Here is a 23,106-nt window from a genome sequence, read left to right as displayed (position 1 = left end):
TTTAAGAAATTTCACAAGGAAATTATATCTGAACTGGAGAAGAAAACAGACCTGGATGTAAAATATATGACTGTAAGTATATTCAGTCCTGATACCAAAAAGGTCATCTTTTATTTATCCATTGTTCCTTAACAGTTTGTTAATCACCGTGTCATTAGATTTGGGCTCTACTTAAACACGGCAAAAACGTTTGTCCTTATTTTGAGTTAAAATAAGAACCAGTGCATGACTTCACAGCATTCTTAACCCACAGCTGAGAAAAGCAATTGGCCGCCTCATTTTATATGCATTAGCAATATCTATGGTAATGCTTTCTGGTTGCTTACACAAGCGGCACTGTGGAGCGCACTGAGATGTTTGTAAACGCTCTGATTGCAGGCAACTTTAAAGAGGTACCAAACCGAACACAGAAGTAAATTGGATTCCCTAGAGAAGTCTCAGGCCGAGCTGAAAAAAATCCGAAGGAAAAGCCAAGGAGCACGAAACGTAATGAAATATGAGCATAAAGAAATGGAGGTCAGTGTGTTGGCTCTTGGTTTGCTTTTTTCTTTTCTTAACTTTATTTTGGATGAGATCTGGCCAACAGCAAACATGAGGTTATTACAGGTCCTACCTGGGTCTGTCAAAGCTTGACTCCTGAAGCCTACAATAATTCCTGTGCATGCAATGTAATTAGTTAATTCACAGCTGCCCTGCACGTTGTTTGGCAAGTTAAACTAACTTCAAAGAATGTCTATTTTTGATTTCTCAGAGCTGTTGAACGTTAAAGGCACTCCTAGAATAATTACTGCAGTTCAATTAAGTGCTGGCTGCGCTGCTGCACGGTTCAGAGGTGTTTGCTTCAGCTTCAGGGTTTCTTAGACGGCCACTACTTGGTGAACGGCCTTAAAGCACCTCAGGAACTGCACCTCTACGCACCCTTAGTTTACTCAGCTCTGTTGTGTAAATTCAGCAGTAATTTGCTATAAATGCATTTCCCGAAGTAGGCCGTACAACTTGTTTAGTACCTTTGCTACTGTTCTTAAACAGCATTGCCATCTTGAGGCCAAATGAGAAATGGCAAGGCAGTGCAGATAGAGGACTTGTTATTTCACATTAGATGGTAACTATTCTCTGTGATACTACGTTATGTTCGCTTTTAGATTTTTTCCTCTATATTTTTCTATTTACTTTTTTTCTTTAAAGAAAGCTCTGTTGATAAAAAGGCACATAAACACGAATCATACCAACTCTTACCTCTTTACATGTTTTAACCCCAACTCAGAAGGACAGCTCATTAATAATGTACTGGGCTGAAAATTCAAGAATCAGCCTTTAAGCACATTTTAGCCAAAAAACTTTCATAACCTCAGATAAATACAATTTAGTCTCTTTAGTAGCTCATTTTTTTCTCCCTAAAGTGAAGCACAGCTTTGTGAGAGTAAATAGAACTGCTATAGAGCAGATGAAAGTAATTAGTCCAATTAGAGAACACCTGTGGCCTTAAAATTGCTCAGTTGCTGCTTTGAAGTCATATTCATATTTATTAAAGCATTTAATTTAGAAGATATAATTATTTTTCTTGTTTTGCTCTGTTGTCTCCACGCACACACAGTAGAATCATAAAATCATTTAGGTTGGAAAAATACTCTTAAGATCATCAGCTGCAACCATCCAGTGACCTACCAAGGTGCCACGTCCACACATGTCTTCAGCTCCAGGAACAGCAGCTCCACCAGTGCCTGTGCAGCCATTCCAACACCCAGCCACCCTTCCACGAGGAAATTCTTCCTGACACCTGACTCTCCTCTGGTGCCATTTCCTCACACCCTGTAACACTGTTTGCCTATAATAAGAACACATGCATGTCTGATGAGATTGGAGAAGGCAGTTGTGTGCATATGAAAAGAAAATGTCTTGGAAGCAAAGCCACTCCTCCCCACCTTTCTGATAACTTCTTCTTGTCTTCTTCGAACTCAGTTCAGTAACTGAATAGATTATCGAATAAAACTCACAGACTGAATGTGATTTATTTCCCTTTTTCCCTTAGTATTTGGAAACTGTGAGCTCCCGACAGACGGACATTCAGAGATTTATTGCAGAGGGCTGTAGAGAAGCTCTACTTGAAGAAAAAAGAAGATTCTGTTTTCTAGTTGACAAGCACTGCAGTTTTACCCAGCTCATGCACTTCTATCATGCTCAGGTCAGTGGCTTGCATGTAAAGAAGTGAAGCTCCTGAAATCTAATCATATCAGAGATCTCAAGATCTCTTCTAGTATCTGGATGAGACTGCCACAAATAGTTTAGATAGCACTGGGAGCACTGTCGTGCCAGACAAGAGTTGTGATCTGTTTGTAGAGGATGTCTGTGATGTGATATTCTCATGAAGGTACTATTGCAAATGGTAAGGGGTTACTATGGCTTCTTAAAACATCACACATTAAAAAGTGTGGTATTTCTAACATCTGACCCCAAAAAAGGACCGTCTCTTTCTACTATATACTTCAAAGAGATATTACTTAGCTTTGAACATGTTTGGAAAGACTCCCATTTCGCTTTGGTTATCTTCTTTTGTTCTCTAACAAAAATTAGCAAGTAGCTCTGTGTAATTTTATGCAAAATCATATCTTTGCTGAGTACCTCTTGAATTTGGATGCAGTGTGCAGAATTCCTCAATGCCAAGCTGCCTGGGTGGCAGGAGATCTGTAGCGATGCCACCAAAGTTCCTGAAAAAGTCAAAATGATGATTGATGAAATAAGGACACCTGGTTCCACTCCAATATCAGGAACTCCGCAGCCTTCACCAATGATAGAGAGAAACACCATGGTATGTCATTCCCTGATAGTTAAAGGCTCTCTTTCAAATGGGTCCGGATTGGCTTCACTCCTTTCTATTGTACTTAAGCATTTGGATTCAAGGCTATAACACGCATCAGATGAAATATACTGGGGTTGGGAAGGAAAGCAAAACCATTAAGCTGAAACTCTACTGCTGGAGAAATACAGAGTAAAGCAGCAGAAGCACACAGGCAAAGAAGGCAGTTGGGTGTCCAGGGCACAGCTTAGGGACCACCCTAGGTTTTGCCATGCTATTTCCAACCTTCCTGTCTGTAAGTGCTAGGAATTACTTACTTGAGGTTCAAGATAAACAAACTCTTACTCTTTCCTTCTTCCCCCTGATTCTTACTACAGAATGATAAGGTACAAATTAGATTCTCAATTCCCCCTATTTGCATGTTGTATTACCACCCGTGACTGAATTTCTGAATTCAATACCTCCAGTAGTGATGTTAAGAAATGCACTGATCTATGCATGAGTGGGCTGTTTGTGGAAATCAGGGCTTTCATAGCATTTCCACTAACTACTGTGTGTCAGGGAGCAGGACCCTTGCAAACTATTCTATCTGAAGTTTCATAGCAAGGTAGGCCCAGCAGAAAGGCCTCACATACGTATGGCTGGGGAATACCTGAGTGTTGCTTCCTAGAGGTTATGTTGCAAACAGCCCAGGAAGTCATCTCATCTCCCTGTTTTCTCTGATTCTAGATTGGAAACAATTTTTATGCTCATAATGAAAATGCATCAAAGGTGCCCCCTGCTCCTGTGGGCAGGGCGTACACCAGTCCGCTTGTGGACATGTTTAACAATCCTGCCATGGGTCCAAAGGTGTCTTCTGAAAGATCAAGCAATCCAGCAGGTGAGTGTCATCTCATTGCAAACCATGTACGTGCAGAGGGTGTGCTACAGAACTCAACATTACCTTTGGGATTTCGTGACCGCTATCAGGATTTGAATTCCAGTATATGTGGAGGAGTATAAAATGGTCTTTACAGAGTGTTTCTATATCAGTTACCTAACAGGTGAAGTGCACGTCATAAGAAGGAAACAACTGCTCACAATAAAACAGATCTACCTATCTTTATCTTTTATTTTAATCATTTGCCATGCATCCCTGATTAACACAGCTTAACTGCTCCCTGTGCTCTCAGCCTTATCAGCAGAATACATTCCATGATGTCAGACCAGATATATAGCATTATTTCAGTGCACACTAACAGGCACAAACTAACACTGCAGTCCTGGTGTGGTTTTCTTTAAGAGCATATAGCAGCCAGGAGAGAATGCATGTGGGACAAAACTGTCCTGCACTTCTTTACCTGAAATGTAACTCCTGTTATAGTACGTTATTAGTTTGCAAAATATGAGTCTTTGAGTCTTTAACTTACTCTGCTAAAGGGAAAGAACTAAACCTACATCACAACTAAACAAACACAGAGCTCCTCCTCAGTGCTAGAACAGCAATTCCAGCATTTCCTCCTTAAAAGTGCCTCTAGAGTGCATTGTGCTGGTCAAATAACATACATTTTTGAGACATCCTTTAAATCATCTTCTGGAAAACAGCTGATGTCTGCATAGTGCCAAGTGTCTGCAGTTCTCATTGATTTGGCTGAAGTTCAGTGCTGGACATGATAATGAAACCAAATCTTGGACTTGTTTCTTTTCTTAAGGATGGAAAATTTCCAGTTTCTTCTGCAACTGCTTCTGGTTCACATTCTTCACACCAAGAGAAGAAAGCAGCAGCAAGTTAACACTTACATGACTTTTTATGTCTGCTGGTTCAACATTACTGTGGTAGTGTGTGTGCGTGTATACAGATCCCAGTGTTATTAAGAACTGGTGACAAGAAACATTGATAGATAACTGAGAGTCTAAGCAGAACGCAAACAGCAGAAAGTCTCACAACTACATTGCACCTGAGCATTGCTTTACCAAATCTTCTTTTCCTGGCAGCTAATTGTATTTTGTTAGTATGGTTAACTTTGCTTTTTTGTTTTGTTTTTGACAGAGAATTCAGATGATGCCAGTTTACCGCGCTCAACTTCTGTTGCCACAGGGCTGAATATAATGAAAAGGCAGAAAGTAAAGACAATCTTTCCACATACTGCTGGAAATAATAAGACATTACTTAGCTTTGCACAGGGAGATATCATCATACTTCTTGTATCTGAAGAAAAGGATGGCTGGCTTTACGGGGAACATGAGTCAACCAAAGTGTAAGATAATCAATCTATTACCCAATTTGAACACAAAGGAAAAATGTCTCTAGCAGATATTAGTATGTGGTTTTACACCTTTTTCTCTGTTCTCTGACTGGGGACTTCCACCTAAGGCCTGGGCCTTTAAACATCTTCTGCAGTCTATTGTTTTGTCCGGTGTAGACTTTTGAATAATCTTTCCAATTTTGTATCATGTGAAACTGAAATATTTTTCCATTACAGAAAAGGATGGTTTCCATCCTCATATACTAGACCACTAGAAGAAACAGAAGAAAAAGCCTTTGTTCCAGTGTCAAGGTAGTATTTTGGATGGAATGTGCAAAAAATGCCCAAATCTTCTTTAAGGTGTATTAAAAATACTACTTTTCTGCTTACACCACCAGTTGTTCAGTAACATACAGTAAGCACCTCCTAACTGTCTGTACTATCATACCTGGATCACATTACCATGGTTCAATGGCTACACAGAGACCTAAGAACAATCATCGCTCCAACTTTAAAGTCCCACAGACTTCAGAGAGATTATATGCCTTAATTACACTTTTTTTTTTTTTTTTCTTTCCTGGGACTAAAGGCAAGGGGGGAAGGTGTATTATGGGAACTGAACACGTTACCTGCTGTGTTCTGTCTTGCAGTGCTGCGCCGGTGAGAAGCATTAGTTCAGTGAATCTTGCAGAAAAAGCTGGTGTTGTCCTCCCACCACCAGACTACCTGGGTTCAACTCCAGATAAGAGAATGGAGCCTTCCAAAGGTACTGCTGCTAAAACACCAGCTGACAAACCAGAAAGTGCAGGTCCGGTAAGTAATCAATGCCATTCATCTAAATGTTCTGCACCGCTTACTCTTCCTGACCTAATTAACTTAACCTACTGAGCTTTTAAATGAGGCCCTTTAATACTGTTCTGTTTTAGATACTTGTACCTGACCTCAGTAGCTGCTCTTTTTTTTTTTTTAGGATTATTACACTTTTCTGGTATCTCAGTCTACCTAGAGTAATAAGAAGGATGACAAATTGTTTGGAGATATAATGAAGAGCACTCGAAGCAGAGAATCTGTGAAACCAGAGAACCATGTTCTCATGGAAAGCAGCACAGGTCCATAATCTTAAGTGACAGCAGAGCTGTAGTGGGACAGGACTTAAAACAGCATAACTCTGTGTCCAAAGTACTTTACACAATGCCTTGAAAGTCAGCGCTGCTTCTGTGGCTGTTGTTGAGGGCTGTGTGCACCAACTGAGGCCTCAATTCTGCATTTTACAGATGAGTACAAGTGCATACTTTCATAATGGATGATGCTCCCTAAGTTTGGTATTTCTGCTTTTAAGCCAGCACTCAAACAGTGATTCAAAACGAAGAGCAATATCAAACTGGGCAATTATTAGTTTTGATTTTGTCTAAACATTTCACTGCTGTGTTTCTAAAGCGGATACGGTTTTTACTTCCTTCAAAAAGTCTCTTGAAGGAGAGATCACATTCAGCTGGAGGAAAAAAACACCATCCTTCTGTTACATATTTAGTCATCGCTGCTAAAATTGAGAGGCCAAGTCCCATTAGCAGGTACTGCAGAGACCTCCCGAGTCACCAGGAATCTTGTAGCTGGCGGTCAGTAGCTAGAAGAATCACATTCAGTTATTTATCAGCAAGATGAAACTATTTCGTAAAGCAATACAACACCTGAACAAACAAAAAATAACCCTTTTTTTCTGTCAGAAAGGGAGAAAAGGCTCCTCCTTCCCATTGCAGAAAGGATCAGAGGCAGCAGCCAAGATCCTTTCAGGATAAAAAGGGTGGAAGTTGCTTGACTGGGAGAGTGAAGCTCCCCTCAGTGCAGGAGGTCCTACCCAGTCAGATGGGAGTAGTAATGGTTTGAGAGATCTTTCCTATAAGAATCTCTTCTAAAAGATTAGCTCAGCTGTTTTTTGTCACAAAGCTGTAATATAAGTGTATGTATTTGAACAGATTTGAAACTGCTTTCAAGCAACTTATTTATTTATGAGTAAAAAACCTTGTTATTTAGTTCAAGTCAGTATATACGTACTTAAGTAGACACAGTTAAAGGAAGCATATCATCTGTGCAGTGATGTCACATGTAGGACAATGTTTTCCTATGGGAAACAAAGCTTTTCACATGCAGGAAAAGAGTATCAAGAGTTCTTGTGCAGAGCCACTTTCATATTAAGTGTCTGGGAACTTCTAAAACAATGATGAAGCAAGAGTCTGTATTTGGACATACACACAGTTTTCATGTTTGGATTAAAGAAAAAGCAATGAGCCTTAACAGTTGTCATGTCAGGCTGATACACAGGTTCGTTTATTCTGGATGTCTGTTAAGAGCTCTATGGATCAACGTGTCCTTCAAAAGGAATTATGCTCACAGCAGTTGAAAGGTGTATCAGCCTGTGAAAGCTGCCAGGCAAGCAGTACAGAGAGTTCTTTGCCCTGTGCAAAGAAAAAGGTGACTTATGGTAGACCTCTAAAATGACTGAATGCATTACACTGCCTTGGTGTCACCGTGCCGTGCTGCTGTCCGGCCTCAGTTGGCTCTCAAGAGCAGTCAGCCATAAGAATGTTCTTTCTGTAGTACTGGTGTAGGGGGGTTATGAATAAACTTAAAGCATGTGGACTAACATTCCTGTTGCACTGGAAAGCCAAGAGAAAAGGAAAGTTTTGGCTGATAGGTGAGGATGGAATTAACTAGAACTGATTGTTCTCCCTGGAGGCCAAACAGTGCTTACAGCCTTTCAGGAGTGGAAGACAAATGCATCTCAGTCTCATAACTGTTGTCAAGGTACCATATAACATGTAGCAGATACACTTTTGCTATGACCCCATGACTCTTACCTGTTATTCAAAAGGAAGAGAACTGCACTCACACCAGAGGACTTCACTCCAGAATTGCTATTTGCTTTTGTTCCTTTGCAAAGTTGCAGAGCTTCCTTGTCTTCCCTGCTTCTGTGCAAGTCAACAGACCTTGCTCCACTGCCAGGCTTGAGAATGCTTTTGTATGCTAGAACACGTAGTTAGAGTTTGCTTTTGCTTTGAACCTAATCTGACACCTCCTGGGAGCAACACAATTAGTTTGCCATTTGAAATACCTCAAATTAAATATGATTATACTAAAAGCTTAGTGGAAAAAAGGAGACGTTTAACGTTATCCAAAGTCTCCGCATTGTGCAGCAGGCATGGCAGCCCCACACTGGAACAACCAACTTCATGGCACCCGAGCACAGCATCCTAAAACGCCATGTGAGCACCACGCTGCCACCTTCTGGGTCATCTCAAATCCACCAAAATCAAGGAAATCTCATCACCAAAGTGCAGTGCAAACCGTAGCTGGAAAAACGTTTTCAGATTGTACATTTAAACAAACGTTGCCATTTGATTACAAGATATCAACCATACCTGTGCAAAGTCATTCATTCCTCTTTTCACGCCACTCCCATGCAGTCGCTGCTGGATAAACACGCAGGTGCAGCCAGGGCTCGCTGCTTTGCTTTGCATTCACCATCACTGCACACAGAAGTTGTGGGAGACGCCTTCACTCACAGGCTGCAAATCAACAGCGGCTGGACACAGGAGGGTTCCTGTGGGTGGGATTGGGGGCTTTGGTTGTATGGTGTGTTTGTTTGTATGTGCTGCTGGGTCTTTTTGGCCTCACACATTGACAGCCACAGCCACTTCTGCAGTGGCTACAGAAACACTTTGCTTCCATCCTCCTTCTTTTGGCCATCAATTTTCAGTGATGTTTGATGTTTTTAGTTACACAGTGCAGGTCAGAACTCAAGTAATTGCTGATCTTGGGGAAACAAAACAGAACTGACCCCTCTGGGGAAGAAGACCCCATTCTCTCATTCTCTCACTGTTTCCACACACAGCTGTCAGCGTTGGGATGTTCTGGGATCATTTTTCTCTGCCCACCTCCCCGCAGCTCAACTAAGCTAAACAGCTACCAGTGCAAGTCACCAAACAGTTCATTCTGCTTGTATGGTAGGGCCTCCCTTCCTCAGCAGGACAACGAGGAGAGCACCTGGAGCAGGTTTTGTTGTTTTTTTAAATCTAAACCTTTCTCTTACAGAAACCCGACATGAACGGCATCGTGAAACCACCCTTCCTCAGGTATGTTTTAAAGCATCCTCTTCAATTATGGTTGTTTTCATTTTTATTTTGATGTGTGCTATTGTACTTACTGACCATGAGGATATTTTTTCTGGAGCTGCTCTGACCATTGGCAGCAGTGTTAAACCCTTCCAGAGCAGCGGGCACTTCTGCACTTCTCCTGCTTTTTGGCACAGAGCGGGACTTAGAATCATAGAATCATAGAATCACCGAGGTTGGAAAAGACCTAAAAGATCATCCAGTCCAACCATTCACCTATTACCAATAGCCCCTAGAACTGAAAGATGATTAGTATCAGGGTGACACATTCTATAGGAATTCATGTTTAAAATACACCATTTGGTCACACCATCTAGATAATGGAATCATAGAATCATTTAAACCCAAACTTCTTTGTAAGCCTTTTAAGGAACATCCAGTTCAAACCAGACCGCAACTTACCAAACCTGGCACTGCTGTCAAGAGAGCTCTCCTGTGTGAGGCTGTTTAAAACGCTCAGGCTAAGCTAGGAGTTGTGTAGAATCTGTTAGTGTGGAACTGTAACGTGCTCTCCCAGCACAGCCAGCCTTGCAGTAACTTCCTGCATTTCTTTTCAGTGGAGAAAATCCTTTTGCTACTGTGAAACTCAGACCGACAGTAACGAACGACAGATCAGCGCCCATTATTCGATGAATAGATGCTCCGTAGATGTATCCCCTCCTTATAAACATCACTTGCAGTAACGACGATTGCTATCTAAACTTGTCCTAAAAATTATTTAAGTGTAATTACTGTAAAATAGAATCATGCTGATATGGATTTCTGATTTTTAAAGCGTTCTTCCTAATGAGGCTGTTGCTTTGGGCTCTGGTTAGTTCTACAGCACACCTTCTGCAGCGGGATGGATTTGTGGACATACTGGAGATCGTTTGGATGCTCCAGGAAATCTGACTAACTAACAGCCCACAGATCTGGGGTTTAGGCATTTATTGATTGGGAGCTGCCATGGTAAGTTGTAGAACACGAGCCCTGCCTGTGCCACTTACTCAATTAGAAAAGGCCGATTGATTTTTTGATATAGCAATGTACCAACTGCCTTATTCCAGAGTAGAGAATTGTCTGTATACAGTGACGACACATTATTTTGTTTAAAGAGACACTCTTGGTTATAAATAAATATTTATCCTCTATGTGTATGTAATGCTTTGCTTAAAGGCAGATACAAGCTATAAAATGTTACCGTAAAACTGTTTTAAGTCTAACATTGTCAACACATTCTTCAATAATACATACATACATGTATTTTAAACACACCATCAAACTTCAGTCACACAGAAATCTTACAGTACAAATGCCATGCTTTTCCTTACACCTCTACTACTGAAGCAGTTCATTGCTCTGTTAATGCAGCCTTGGACTAAGGTTGGTTTTCTCGTGAAGGAGCTGAGCAGCAGCACAAATGGCAGCAGAATGCAGCATCTCACCAGGCAGAATATAACTGATAAACCTAACTTCAGACGCAGGGCTGTGCCTTACTACAGGCATTGATTCCCTGCATCAAATGGCTCTAGCTCAGCTGAAGAACTCTCTTCCTACTGTAATAATCACCTTAGAAATGAGCCCCGAATCTTACGGAGTGTCTCCTTATGGCTGCTGTACAACACATTTCTCTGGCCTGTCCCAGTGCTCAGCCCTCTCTCTTTTGGCCATCCCACCTTCCATAAGTACAGCACACACTCCTGCAGCACCCCAGGGCTGTTCTTTGGTGCACCCACCGCTGCTCCTGCAGTGGCTGGGAGTGACAGGAAATGCCTTCGGTTACTGGGTGTGAAGAGCAGCACGTTAGTCACATATCTAATAATCCAGCCACAAGTTGAGGATTGCAAAAGGAAAAGCAGTTTTATTTAGTTTTCAAGAGGTGCCACTAAACATGGAAAACAAGTCTGGTTTTCATGTTTCGCAATGCACATGCTCATGAAAGATTAAGTTTAAATTACATGCAAGATACTAAGTTTCTTCACACTTTACAAAACAGGTCTGAAGCAAATAAAATGATTGTACATGACATTTACATTAGAAAGAGTACGCTAACAGTTGTAGCTTCCATAGCACATCCACGTTCATCCCACTCAGCCAAAAGCCGCCCCGCAATTGGGGCATCTTCGCTGCCTCAGTGCGAGACAGAACAGGATCCCAATTGGAAAGAACACGATGGCACACAGAACGCCCAGGCAGGTGAAGGTGTCCTCCAACACGCCGACCCTGTGAAGATGGAAAACAGACCAAGTCAGAAACCCACGTGTAACCCGAAGTTACTTCTTTGTCATTTGACACTTGAAAAAACACCATTTCATGCAGCAGAAGGAAGCGCAGCACAATGAGGAGGCTTTTAACCCCCCTTAAAAGGCTTTTCTGCTCACAGCTTGCAGCAGAAGGCTTTGAATTGTACCGCTTAAGGAGAACTGAGAAACTCTCATGTGATAAGAGCAAGGACTGCAGATAGGGCATGTGAAAGGTTTAATTCAAACCAGTATCTTGGTTCCAGACAGCAGCTATTTATCAACCACCACAGTCCTGGGCTGCTACAACAGATAGCCGCTACGCCTTGGAACAGCTGTATTAACTGCAAACATTGCTTAATTCAAGTGCTCTGAAGAACACACACAGGTCGCCACCTGCTCATGCCTTGCCACTCAAATACGCAGGAATAACAGCTTCACAGCTTTGGAAACCGGAGCAGCTACAATAAGTATAAAGAACCCAGAGGTGAGCAAAACACTTGAACAAGGAGGGTCCTGCTCTGACCACCTACTGCAGTGAAGGTCACCAGGAGCAGAGCTGAGTGACCTTGCAGCACTCGTTAACACAGGCAAAGCGCCAAGGCCTGAGGGTTGTTTTTCCCCTACACAGTGCTCAGACACCCCACTGTAATAGCAAATAGAGCAAAGGAAAGAAGATGAAGACCTTGAGACCATTCCCTTACTGCAATTGTTTAGAACTTTACACCTGGTTTAAACTTCAGAGCCATCTCCCTTCCCTCAACTATCATAAGAAGCCAAAGTCTTCTCAAAGTGTTCCTGATACTCCACTGCTTACTGAAATGCTGAACACCAAGTTCCGTACCACTCCCCTCTTTCTGATGGGCCAACTTCTGTTGACAGAGTTGTTACGGTAGAATTTGACTTTCTCTTTGGTATAGAGGTATTCCCACAGTACCTAATTCTGGAAAGCCCCATTGAAGCAGATGCTCTCATTGCTGTACTGATTCAGGTCTCAGCACACAAGTGTCCTGGCTCAGACCTGCAGCCTGTGCTGCTCACTGTGCCCACAGCACATCACCCCTCACTCCCCATCAGCTGGGCACTGCTCAGCTTCTCAGCTTCGACTCTGGCAGTGTGAGCACTTCTATTTGCCACAACAATTAAAGACCACTCTTGAACCTGTGTGTACAGAGCAGAGCACTGAGAGACCAGCCGTGCAGGAGGGTTCTGCAGTTACAAACAGATCTGCAGGATCTGAGCTCCCAGCACCGCTCTGACATGGGGCAAGTTGTGCAGAATTACTTCCAGTCATGTAGGTACCCACTATTTCCCAAAGTTCCATAGCACTCCTTCCTCTTCAGATGCTGGAAAATCTCAACATCTGCTTCCAGTCCCTTTTAGCTCCTATTCTCACACCTCCATTGCCAAATCACAAATCCAAATATCAGCATCAGCTCAAAGTCCAACTTGAACTTTACCTGTGAGCTGCCCACAGAGCCATCCTTCCCCAGGATGGCATCCCTACATCCAGCACACGGCGCAGTCAGCACGTGCTGTAATGCAGTGATTGCTGTAATGCAGTGATTGCGGCTCTTCCTTACAAATACTGTTAGTAATACAAGCACTAACAAACAAGTACAAAGTACTTACTGATACCATAACAATTGTACAAAGTATCTCTTTCTCCAGCAGAAACAAAGGTGTGTGCACCAATGGGGCAGAAGACAGCAGCACAGCCATGGCTCTGTAGATAGATGTCTTTTTATCTTCTGCAAAAGCACGGGGCAGTCAGCACTGATGAGACCTCAATGAAGGGCAGCCGAAGCAGAGCTGCTCCAGCTGACCTGCTGGGCTCCTGGAACTCATTCAGCTGCTCTCACCATGAGCTGCTGACTGACTGAATGGATGGACTTAAAGCACAGAATCCCAATTCCATTTCTAACTCTCCTACTACAAGTTTTGACACTGATCATTAACTAGACATGTGGCAGCAAGAGCAGATTTCTGTGCAACAGAATGGCCTGTTGTGCAGTTTCCTGGAGCTCTCTTCTGCAGCCAGGTTTGGCAACCCCTGTCTCTGTCCAGCTGATGCTGCAAATGGCTCCCACGGGGCTGTTGAACGCCATCGTGCAGCCCTTTGTGCCTGCAGCCTTGATGACAAGAACACCAGTAGGTTTATGAGGGTCTCAGAAGGCTTCACGCCTCCCCCCACCTGGAATAAAAAGCATTTCTAGCCCTGCAGTGAAAGTGCTGACAAACTACACCGAGTGCCAGCAGACAAAAAGGAGCCAGACCATCTCTGCTGCAGTAACACACTTAGTCCAGCACACTGGGCCACTGACTCCCAGCACCTGCCCTGCATCACCTCACTAACACTGCCCTCACACAGCGCAGGCACTGGAGGTGCTCAGCTCGTCACAATTTCTTCACTAGGGCACATCCAGACACTAGAAATGAACAGTCGCATGTGAGGGACACTCAGCATTAGACTGTAATTAAAGACTGCGCTGTAGGCAAACACCGTGTCTGCTATTTGTGGAAAAGCATGACCTGCTGGACACTCCAAATAGAGACCAGTGGCAGAAGCTGGGGAATGCCAGGTGAGGCCTCTCCATTCCCCTCTGCACAGGCTGACCAGGTAACACACTACATTAGCAGAGAGGTACAGACACAATGTAGACATCTCTATGTTAATAAAGATGTAGGCAGTCTGCAGTATTACAGATCCATCCAAGGAAAGCAAAGTCCGTTTCCAGGCCTTTCAGCGACACAAAAAGGCACACAAAGCATGCAGCACACAGAATGTGGAGGCTACCGAATTCCTCCCTTGTCTTGCTATTATACTAATGGCAGCATTCCAATCTGCACATGCTGAGCATCCCCTTCCTCGAAGCGTTCAGCTTCTGCTTTGTTAGTGCTGGTCTATCTTTTCCTCATGGTAAACTCCTGCCCTGGAGTCACTTTTGTGACAAGCAGGTCAGCGCTCAGTCAAGAACACAAGCAACCTGGATGTGATTTGGCCTCAGGGAACACAGGAACCAGTCGAGCATCAGTGGGCTCAGCAGAGTATTCTGCTCAGCACCACGGAGCTGCAGACCCAGCACTGCCCAACCTGCCACCATCAGCCCCTGAATCAGCCTGCAAACAGCCGAGTCCTCCACTCAGCAGATGATCCTGACACAGCACTTAGTTCAAACACTTCCCCCTGCACAGGGGGATCCAGGAAGTACACAAAGTGACAACTAAAACAAACAAAAAGAGCAACCGATTGTGATCAGATTCACTGCCAGCAGCAGAGCCAGGCCCAGGGGGACAGAGCAGCATGGGAGCACTGCCAGCAACCGCAGCACCAGCAGCTACTGCAGCCATGGCAGAGGAGTGGATGTGCCCAACTGGCACAGCACAGCACAGCATGGCACGGCACAGCACAGCATGGCACAGCAGCCCCTCCAGTCCAGCTCCCAGCCCTGCCACAGCTCTGTTCCCAGCAGGGCAGTCACTACATGAGCACTTCCAGGTCTGTTGGTTTGTGTCAGCACCTAATTTTAGATGCACACTTATCCAATCACCGCCCCTGCTCAGGGAGTAACTAAATGGAGGAGGAGGAAGAGAACTTGTTATAAAGGAGAACATGAATGTTTTAGTTTGTGCCCGTGTACCTCAGCGACGGGGTGATCAGATCCCATATTCAAACTGTAGCTTCATTAATGTAACTAAATATAAGTTTTCTAGAGTGGCATAACCACATAAAAGCTGATTATAACCGCACCACTCCCCATCTAAAAGTGGAAAGGTTTATTTATACTGCAAGCAGTGTCTGGGATTTAAGCTATACTGCAGCCGCCAGCTCCATAAAGTCAGGTCAGTTATCCCCACTGACAAGCATTTAATGCCAAATCACTTCTCAGACAAATCTTTTCTTGAAAGTAAGACTCCAAACACAAAGTCACACTCAGGATCAGAGAGAAAACACTGATGTGTGCAAACTCAACATCAGTGCAATTTAACGTGGGTATTTTTAGACTTAATGCTACATCGCAGCATTTAAACTTAGGCCTTTTTCATCCTTTATTAAATGACAACCAAGGGCCACCACAACCAAAGACAGCAGGAGAGATTTGGTGTGTGACACCCAAAGTTAAGTGTGACCAGAAAAGCACAGACAGCTCCTCTTTGTGCCTGTCCTACCCAACGCAGCGATAGCAGCTGGGTTAAGCAGTTGAAATTTCACCTGCAAGCAGCGGCAGCAAATGACAGTAAGGCACTGCCATTACTGAGTACGTATGGTATGCTGACAGCTTGGCTTTCTTCTACAGGAGCTGCCAGCTCCTCCAGCCCCAGCCTGTGCCCACCTAATGGTTGTTGATCTGTGGTTTCCCTCACTCACCTGCAGCCAAATCACTGCACCTCCAGTTATATTTTCACCCAGCAAATGAGACCAGGCTCCTCCTCCTTGCCACAAAGGAGCCAGTTGTCAGAATACAGACACCCACATAAATGAGGACACAAGACAGAGCTGACCCTGACACAGCAACTGTCTGGGAGCTGGGGACCAGATTCTTTTCTATATTCCTAATTTCTTATTTCAAACAGTGGCTTTTAAGGGAATTAGTTTCTGCTGTACCTTTTTAGCTGCATAAAGCCTCGTTTATTAGAAAAAGATGTGTTCAGAACCGAGTTTTGGAAAACAATCAAAACAGTGGCATAAAAGTCCTCAGGAAGCACAAGAGCCACACTGTCCTCATGTGGGACCCCACTGAGGGGCTTCACACCCCCTCCTGCTGGCCTTGGGCAATGGGCCTCCTGCTGAGCAGCTGGGTGCCTCCACTGCAAGGCAGGGAAGAAGTTACAGCTATGCAAGGCAGTAACGCCAAGAGGCACTTGTGGCTTCTCCTCATCTGCTCTATCACAACTTTCTTCTTCAGTCACATGCATAAGTCACAGCTGAATTTCATGCCCTAACTGCTCCAGACACCAAATCACAGCACAGCAGGGAAGAACCCCCAATGTGTCCCAGCAGTGAACCTTCACAGAAAGCTGCACATTACAAAAAGGAGCTCCATCCATTCTCACCACAGGCCCATCTTCTTTGTGACAGAAAGCAGCCATGGAGCTGCTGCACTGTTACAGCTGCCCCTCTTCAGAGCAGCCTTTTGAATGCTGTCTTCAAAGCTGACTTTACTCACAAGGTCTCTGCAGCACCTCAGCCAACAAAGGGAAACCCACAGGTTTTCTTTAAGGAAGCACATCTGTTAAATAGCTACGTCCTTCTGCTTCCTGGAATATGAAGCTGATACACATGGTGAGATTATAACAGGAACATTTAGTTAACATTTAAATAGATTTACTCTGGACAACCACGGAAATCCTGTACCCTGAAAGAGCTTCTATCAAACCACACACAGCAGCTGGGATGGAAATAACTGAAGTGAAACCCGAAGGCTGAAATGTTGAAGGAGTTCAGCATTAATGTGCAGCTGTCCTGGAATGTACAGACTGAGTGATGCACCTCAATGAATGAAAAACAAACAAATCCAGCATCTCAGAATCTGCTCCTTTAGCAAGTCAGGAACAAAGACGAGGCCCACAGTCTGTGGCAGGAAGAGGCTCCAAGAGATCTGAGAATACATGAGGTTTTATTCACAGCTGCCTCACTCTCCAACCCCAGCAGAAGCTTCAGCATTATTACAACCTGGGACCCACAACAACCCTTCTCAAGGAGGTATTTTATAGCTGTCAGAAGACAAAACCACTACAATCCAGAAGCTGTGTATTTTCCCCCTTCAAACAACTGAGAACTTGTTAAGTAAGTACATCAAAACCCACCAGGGCCAATCACGGGTTCTGCCCCAGGTTCTGGAAGTGCCCCATTGCAAACTTCAGGTAAAAGAATGCTTTCCCAACTTCTAAATAGATCTGTTCTCTGCTAAGCAGCAGGAAAGCAAACAGCCCTCTGCAGTCTGTTGTACCACCAACAAAAGACAAGGAAAAAGAAAATGAAAGTGACCTGAAGGGAAGCTCCTGGGCTGCAATCTCCAGGCTTAAAAGACGACAGGGCTGGATCTCAGTGGTGGATGCAATGACTCAAGCTGCTCTTGGGAACACAAAATAATTTCTAGTTTCAAAGCCAGACTTTACCAACCCTTCCATGTCAGCTTCCTGCAGTAACAGTGACAGCACTCTGCAGCTCAGTTCTGTATGTCAGGGCTGGGTTGTAGGAAGAGATCCCCCTGAGCCCTACAGCCAGCCTAGGCTTCTGAATGACACAAAGACAGAACACGCAGCAGTGCTGAAGCTGGTAATTAGAAGGCAACACTGACCAAGGATGAATGGGGATGATCTTGTCTAATGAGTAACTTTAGGCAAGAGGGACAGATCACAAGATGGGAGAGTCACCCCTCCGAGAGGCCAGTGCTTCAGAGAGTGAGTTAGTTGTTTAAAAGGGCATTAACGTGGTGAGCAGGGACACTGCCACCTATTTCTAGAGGAAACTGCTGCAGATACTTGTAAGTATTCATTTATTTTAATTCATAGGACAAAAGGAGCCTGAAGGCCACCAGCTGATCATTGCAGATGTTACTGCCAAAATCATCTGTGACGCTGCAACGAGACAGACTCTGCCCAAGTAACAGACCAGTACCACACAACGTTTCTCCTCAACATCCAACATTTCACATCAGAAATGGCTTTCAGTTCTATCAGCACTATTCACCACCATTCACGCCACAGCACAGAAGCCTGACTTGTTTCTGATGGCAGAAAGTTGGCTGTACTGTGTCAGTTCCGTTCCTCACCCAGCCACAAGTTCCCCTCATGTTCAAAAGCAGACGAATTTCTCTAGTAATGGTGCACAGTACCAAATCAGAGCAGTAACAGACAGGCTGTCTCTGTAGCTTAATGCATTGTTTACACACTTTTTATTTTACTGATACCCTCCTGGTATCAGTGTGGCATTCAGAACGTATCTGCATGTTGCACTCTTCATAAAATAGGTTTCCAGGCCAAGAAGTGAACTAGGACTACATTCAAGGTCTTGAGTAGTCAAAGAGGATTCTGAGCTGTAATAAGCTCAGTGTAACCTTTCAGAACACCAACCTACCTCTCCAGGATCCCATTAGCAGACCCAGCAGCACAGTTCCCACCAGATCTCACCAGTTTCTCCTGCAGTACTACAGCATCAACTCCTTTTCTAACCAGAAGACAACCAAAGTGTGCTTTTCTTACCTCAGTATTGTCACTGGGGCTTTGACTCCTCTACACGGTTAGGAAAAAGCACTGCACAAAGAAGGCTATGACACATTGTTACTCAGTGCTGCTCCTTGGGATTCCAACAACACTTCAGCAGCGCTGAGAGCCCTGCAGCCTGAGCTGCACAGCACAGTGCCCCACAGGAATGCCATGCACAGAACTGCCCCAGCAGCACAAGGCTGATGACTGAAGAAAACCATTGAAGCCAGGTCACTTATGAATGCCTTACAAATATTCAGACTTGCTTGTTCTCCCAGATTTGGCCAAAACAACCCTGAGCACAGATACCATATTGCAAATTATCCTTCCAAAAGAATCTCCTGGAGCATCTCAGGATCACTACAGGAACAGTAAAGAAACCCTCCAGGTGCCAGCAGGACTCTACCAACCCCGACTCATCACAGAACATTACTTCATTTCAGATTTCCTGGGTTTAGGGCAAGGCTTGTATAACTCACCACCTGCCTCACCAAGGTGTAACACCTCTCCTGTCTCCTGGCTGGGCACATAAACATCCAGCATTAGTGGAATGGCTCCAGCAGCAGGACCGACCGCACCCTCCCCACAGCTCAGAGGCTGCTTTCCCTCACTGTTTAAGACATACACTTCCAGGTTAATAGCTCCAGCTGCTACAGGACTTTCTGCCTTAACTAGCGGAATTCCAACAGGCAGGTGCTGACTCTCAAACGAGCACCAGTTTACAACAAGACCAAAAGGCGCATGGCACAGCCTGTGCCATCACAACCATCTCCATCACATCTGTCACACCGAAACGTGACACTGTTTAAGCTATTCCAGCAAGTTTGCTCCCTACATGCTTTGAAATGGACCAGAGAAGGCTCAGACTTGCAGAAAAAAAAACCCTTTCCACGAGACACCAGAAGGGGAACTGTGATACACCCTAACAGAAGGGCTCTGCATCTGAGTCAGGGCTGGCCAGGCACATAAATGCCTCAGCTGCACCAGGCTGCCTTCGCCCACTAGTTAATAACCTGGGATGAGCACAGCTGAAAAGCGCTGCAGACTCACAGCAGTGATGTGACCTGCCTGCCTTCTTCCTTTTCCTTTCACCATTTATTTTACGGGTGCAAGTCTCTGGAGTTGTCCTTTCGTTGCAATCATAACTAACAGCTGACCGCTCTTTCTCTGGTTTTCACTTAGTCAGATTAACACTCTGAACCAAATCTATTACTCTCCTGTACTTCCATAGTAAAGGGACTTCAGAAGTAAGAGAACTTCCAAACCCAACCTCCGCTCCCACCCAGCGCTGCCCACTGCCCCGCTCAGCTCTGCGCAGCCTGGGCTGGGGAATGAGACTCAGCACAGCCACTGCTGGAGAGAGAAGTGCCGCCGTCAGAAACCACAGCGTTTCACAATGAAGTCACACTGCTCACTCCCAGTGGTCACAAGTGCAGCAGAAAGAACTTCCTGGCAGCCCTTCTCCTGAAACCCCCATTCTGCATCCGTCACTGAGCTGCCTTTTATTAGGAACACGGCTCGAAGACCTTCCTCCTCCACAAAGAACAGAGCTGTGCCTGCAAGAAGCTCATTGTATCAATCACAACATCGTCTGGAGCCCACCAGGACACACCACATTAAAACACTGCTGAACTTCAGCGCTTAAGTTACTTCCACTCTAATATACACACAAACAGAAAACTAATTATACAGATACTTCTCCAACATAAAACCAAGGGCAGTTTATTTCTCAAGCAGAAGAGGGTTTTACCTGCAGGCAGGGCAGCCTCCAACGACTACTACAGATGTGGTGGCAGCGGGCTGCTGGATGATGGTGTATGTGCTCGAATAGCTCGGCTGTGATGTCGGTGGAGGAACAGCATAACCTGCAATAAAACCAGAGCTGGGTCAGTGAGTACAGCATGGAGGGCAATGGTAACTTGGTGGAAGGTGTGCAAAGGGAACGTGGGATAAAGGCAGGCACGTCTTGGCAAAGCACTGTACGAATGGACCAAATCGGGGCTGAAACACAGCAGTCAGCAAACACAGCATGGAAAGCACCTCACAAATCCAAGTATCCAGTACAGTTTAACCATCTAAAAAAGGGCATTAAGCTAATAATTAACTCTGAGTTTGTGTCAGCGCTGTTAGAACAGCAGAGAAAAACAGCTTAAACAAATGAGGGCCGAGGGTTTCAGTTCTGGATGTTACGTATCACCAACATCCCACTGCAGAAACAAACGAGGTGACACAGAACAAACCCCAACCCGGCTCCCTATGGAGGTGGGAGTGACAGCGTGCGGCAGGAGGGCAGCGAGGCGCAGGAAGAAACATCCTCAGCAAACCAACGTGTGATCCGAGCCGCAGCGAGAAGGCAGAAACCCCGCACTACCACATGTTATAAACGAAGATATCGGGGCTGTGCGATGGGGCCGGTTCGGTGCAGCCACAAGTCGAGACGCACTTCCTCCCTGACCGAGGCTGCCCCGCTCGGACCCTCCCCGACCGGCTCCAAGCGCGGCCACCAGCCGGACGGACCGACGGGACCGACGGGAGCCCGGACAAACAGCACGGCGGGGCACGGCGCGTTTGTGCGTTTGTTTGTTTGTTTGTTTGTTTCCGCGGACTCGCAGCACCGCGCCGAGCCGGGCGGTCGGAGCCGTGTAGGCAGCACAGGCCCCGGCCCTTCCCGAAGCGCCCGGCCCCGCCAGGCCCCGCCGCCCCCCGCCTCGCACCCACCTGCGGCAGCCGCGGCGCCCGGGTACGGGTACGGCGGGGGCGGCTGGAAGCCGGGCTGCGGGGCGGGGATGGCGCCGTAGTTGCTGTGCCCGTAGTCGTACCCCGCGCCCGGAGCGGCGGGGCTGTACGCGGGCGGCCGCTCCTGCAGCAGCGGTTTGCTGTCCATGATGGGCGAGGAGCGGAGCGGAGCGAGGAGGAAGCGGCGCCCTCGCCTCGGCCACCAACTTGCCGGGCGCCGCCCTCCGCCCCGCCCGGGGGCGCCGGAGCGAGATCCCCCGAGGCGGCGGGAGGTGGGAGACGGAGCGGCCCCTGCCCGGCCGTGCCCTGCTGCGCTGTGCCCTGCTGTGCTGTGCTGTGCCCTGCTGTGCCCTGCCCGCTCCTGCTGTGCTGCGCTGTGCCCTGCGCCCCGCCGGGATCAGGGCGGGCGGCCCGTCACAAGACTGCGCCCCACGTGACGCCGCTCCCGGCAGCGCTGCTGATCCGAGGCGCCGCCTTAAAGGGGCCGCAGCGCTCAGCCGGGACGGGATGGTACGTACCGCACCCCGGCCGTGCTGTGCCGGCAGCTGCTGCGTGTCACGGGGCTTGTGTTGGGAAAGTGAAAAACACGAGTTGAATGCCATTCAGTGCAATGCAATGCCATTCAATGCAATGCAATGCCATTCAATACGGTGCGGCACTTCCCCATCTGGGAAAGACGCTTCCCCAAAACAAACGTCACGTTCCGGGGATGAACCCCCTGTTGGAGCAGTGAGGTTGGAACAGCCTCGTGCCGGGCTGTGCTCGGGGGGCGAAGCTTCTCCTACGGGCGGGGGCTTAAAAACACGGAGCAAACTTCTCAGCTCTGCCCGCCCCGCACGGATCTCCCCGGGCCGCGCCGTGCCCGCAGCACAGCACCGCTGTGCCCGCACGTTGAGAGCAGGGTCTCTGAGTGCCGTCTCCCCCCGGGGGGTCTCGCAGCCCGGCCCGTGCATGACCGTGATGGGGTAACGCTGCTTCACGTTCACGCAGCAACTTGACCGCTCTGCCGGGCACTGTAACCAACGCCCGGCCCGCAGGATGCCTGCAAACGTCTGTTGGATTTTCCAAAATCTCCCTCCTGTGACCTCCGTACAGAACAGACGTCACTGCTGTAATAGCACACACTAAACGACGCTCAGCGTCAGGCCCCGCTGTACCGGCACCCCGGGCACCCACACGTAGATGCAGTGGAGCCGTCAGCGGGGAGCTGCGGCCACGGGCACACAACGAGCTCACGTGGAAGGTGCTCCACGAACGAGCTGCCCTGCCCGTCAGCAGCGTGACGTGGGAGCGGAGATCCTCGCAAAGCCCCTCCTGCCACCGTGGTGTGGGATCACAGGGCTGTGCTTCACATCCAAACCGGGCAAAATTCACTGAAAATATTCCTTAGCCTCTTCTCCCTATGCCCAATTCCCACAGAAAACAACAAAGGTCTTGGCTTCGTCCACTTCAAAAGACATCTGGACTAATAACCACTATCTGTACCAGAAACGTGGCTGCTCAAACCCCTGCAGAATGAAATAATGGCAACAAAATGGCGTTTTATAGATAAATGTCACTAAAATGCTCAAACCATCCATACGGCGCTGGAGCAGCACTGCACAGAGCACAGCTCTGCCCCACGGGGCACGAGAAGCCCCCGCTCTGATCCCACCATCCTGCCCGCTCCCTGCAACAAAGGACAGCTTTCCTTCATCCTGTGTTATCTTTTGGGATGCACGATAATCTGAAAGAGCTCCTTTTCTGCGTGGCAA

General features: G+C 46.4%; 2 protein-coding genes across 2 annotated transcripts in view; one reads left to right on the top strand and one right to left on the bottom strand.

Annotated features, from left to right (window-relative positions):
* Positions 1–10,318, top strand: part of BAIAP2L1 (BAR/IMD domain containing adaptor protein 2 like 1) — a 35,429-nt gene extending 25,111 nt beyond the window's left edge. The window contains exons 5-14 of the mRNA XM_015876632.3: positions 1–72; positions 379–516; positions 2,030–2,182; positions 2,639–2,806; positions 3,524–3,674; positions 4,824–5,031; positions 5,257–5,331; positions 5,670–5,832; positions 9,109–9,149; positions 9,746–10,318. Of these exons, the coding sequence (XP_015732118.2) occupies positions 1–72; positions 379–516; positions 2,030–2,182; positions 2,639–2,806; positions 3,524–3,674; positions 4,824–5,031; positions 5,257–5,331; positions 5,670–5,832; positions 9,109–9,149; positions 9,746–9,821 (1,245 nt within the window). The 3' untranslated portion in view covers positions 9,822–10,318. The remainder of the gene's footprint in view (positions 73–378; positions 517–2,029; positions 2,183–2,638; positions 2,807–3,523; positions 3,675–4,823; positions 5,032–5,256; positions 5,332–5,669; positions 5,833–9,108; positions 9,150–9,745) is intronic.
* Positions 10,319–11,001: 683 nt separating this feature from the next.
* BRI3 (brain protein I3) lies at positions 11,002–21,751 on the bottom strand. Its single transcript, XM_015876633.3, has 3 exons — positions 21,335–21,751; positions 20,367–20,481; positions 11,002–11,390 (listed from the first exon to the last, which is right to left on the bottom strand). Exons 1-3 carry the CDS (start codon positions 21,498–21,500, stop codon positions 11,258–11,260), a joined length of 414 nt encoding a protein of 137 aa, XP_015732119.1. The 5' UTR covers positions 21,501–21,751; the 3' UTR covers positions 11,002–11,257.
* Positions 21,752–23,106: the final 1,355 nt, after the last annotated feature.

The sequence above is a fragment of the Coturnix japonica genome, chromosome 13 (genome assembly GCF_054131305.1).
Source record: "Coturnix japonica strain WE chromosome 13, WE-NBRP24, whole genome shotgun sequence".
In the NCBI taxonomy this organism is placed as follows: Eukaryota; Metazoa; Chordata; class Aves; order Galliformes; family Phasianidae; genus Coturnix; species Coturnix japonica.
This window is presented reverse-complemented; position numbering and strand designations above follow the sequence as displayed.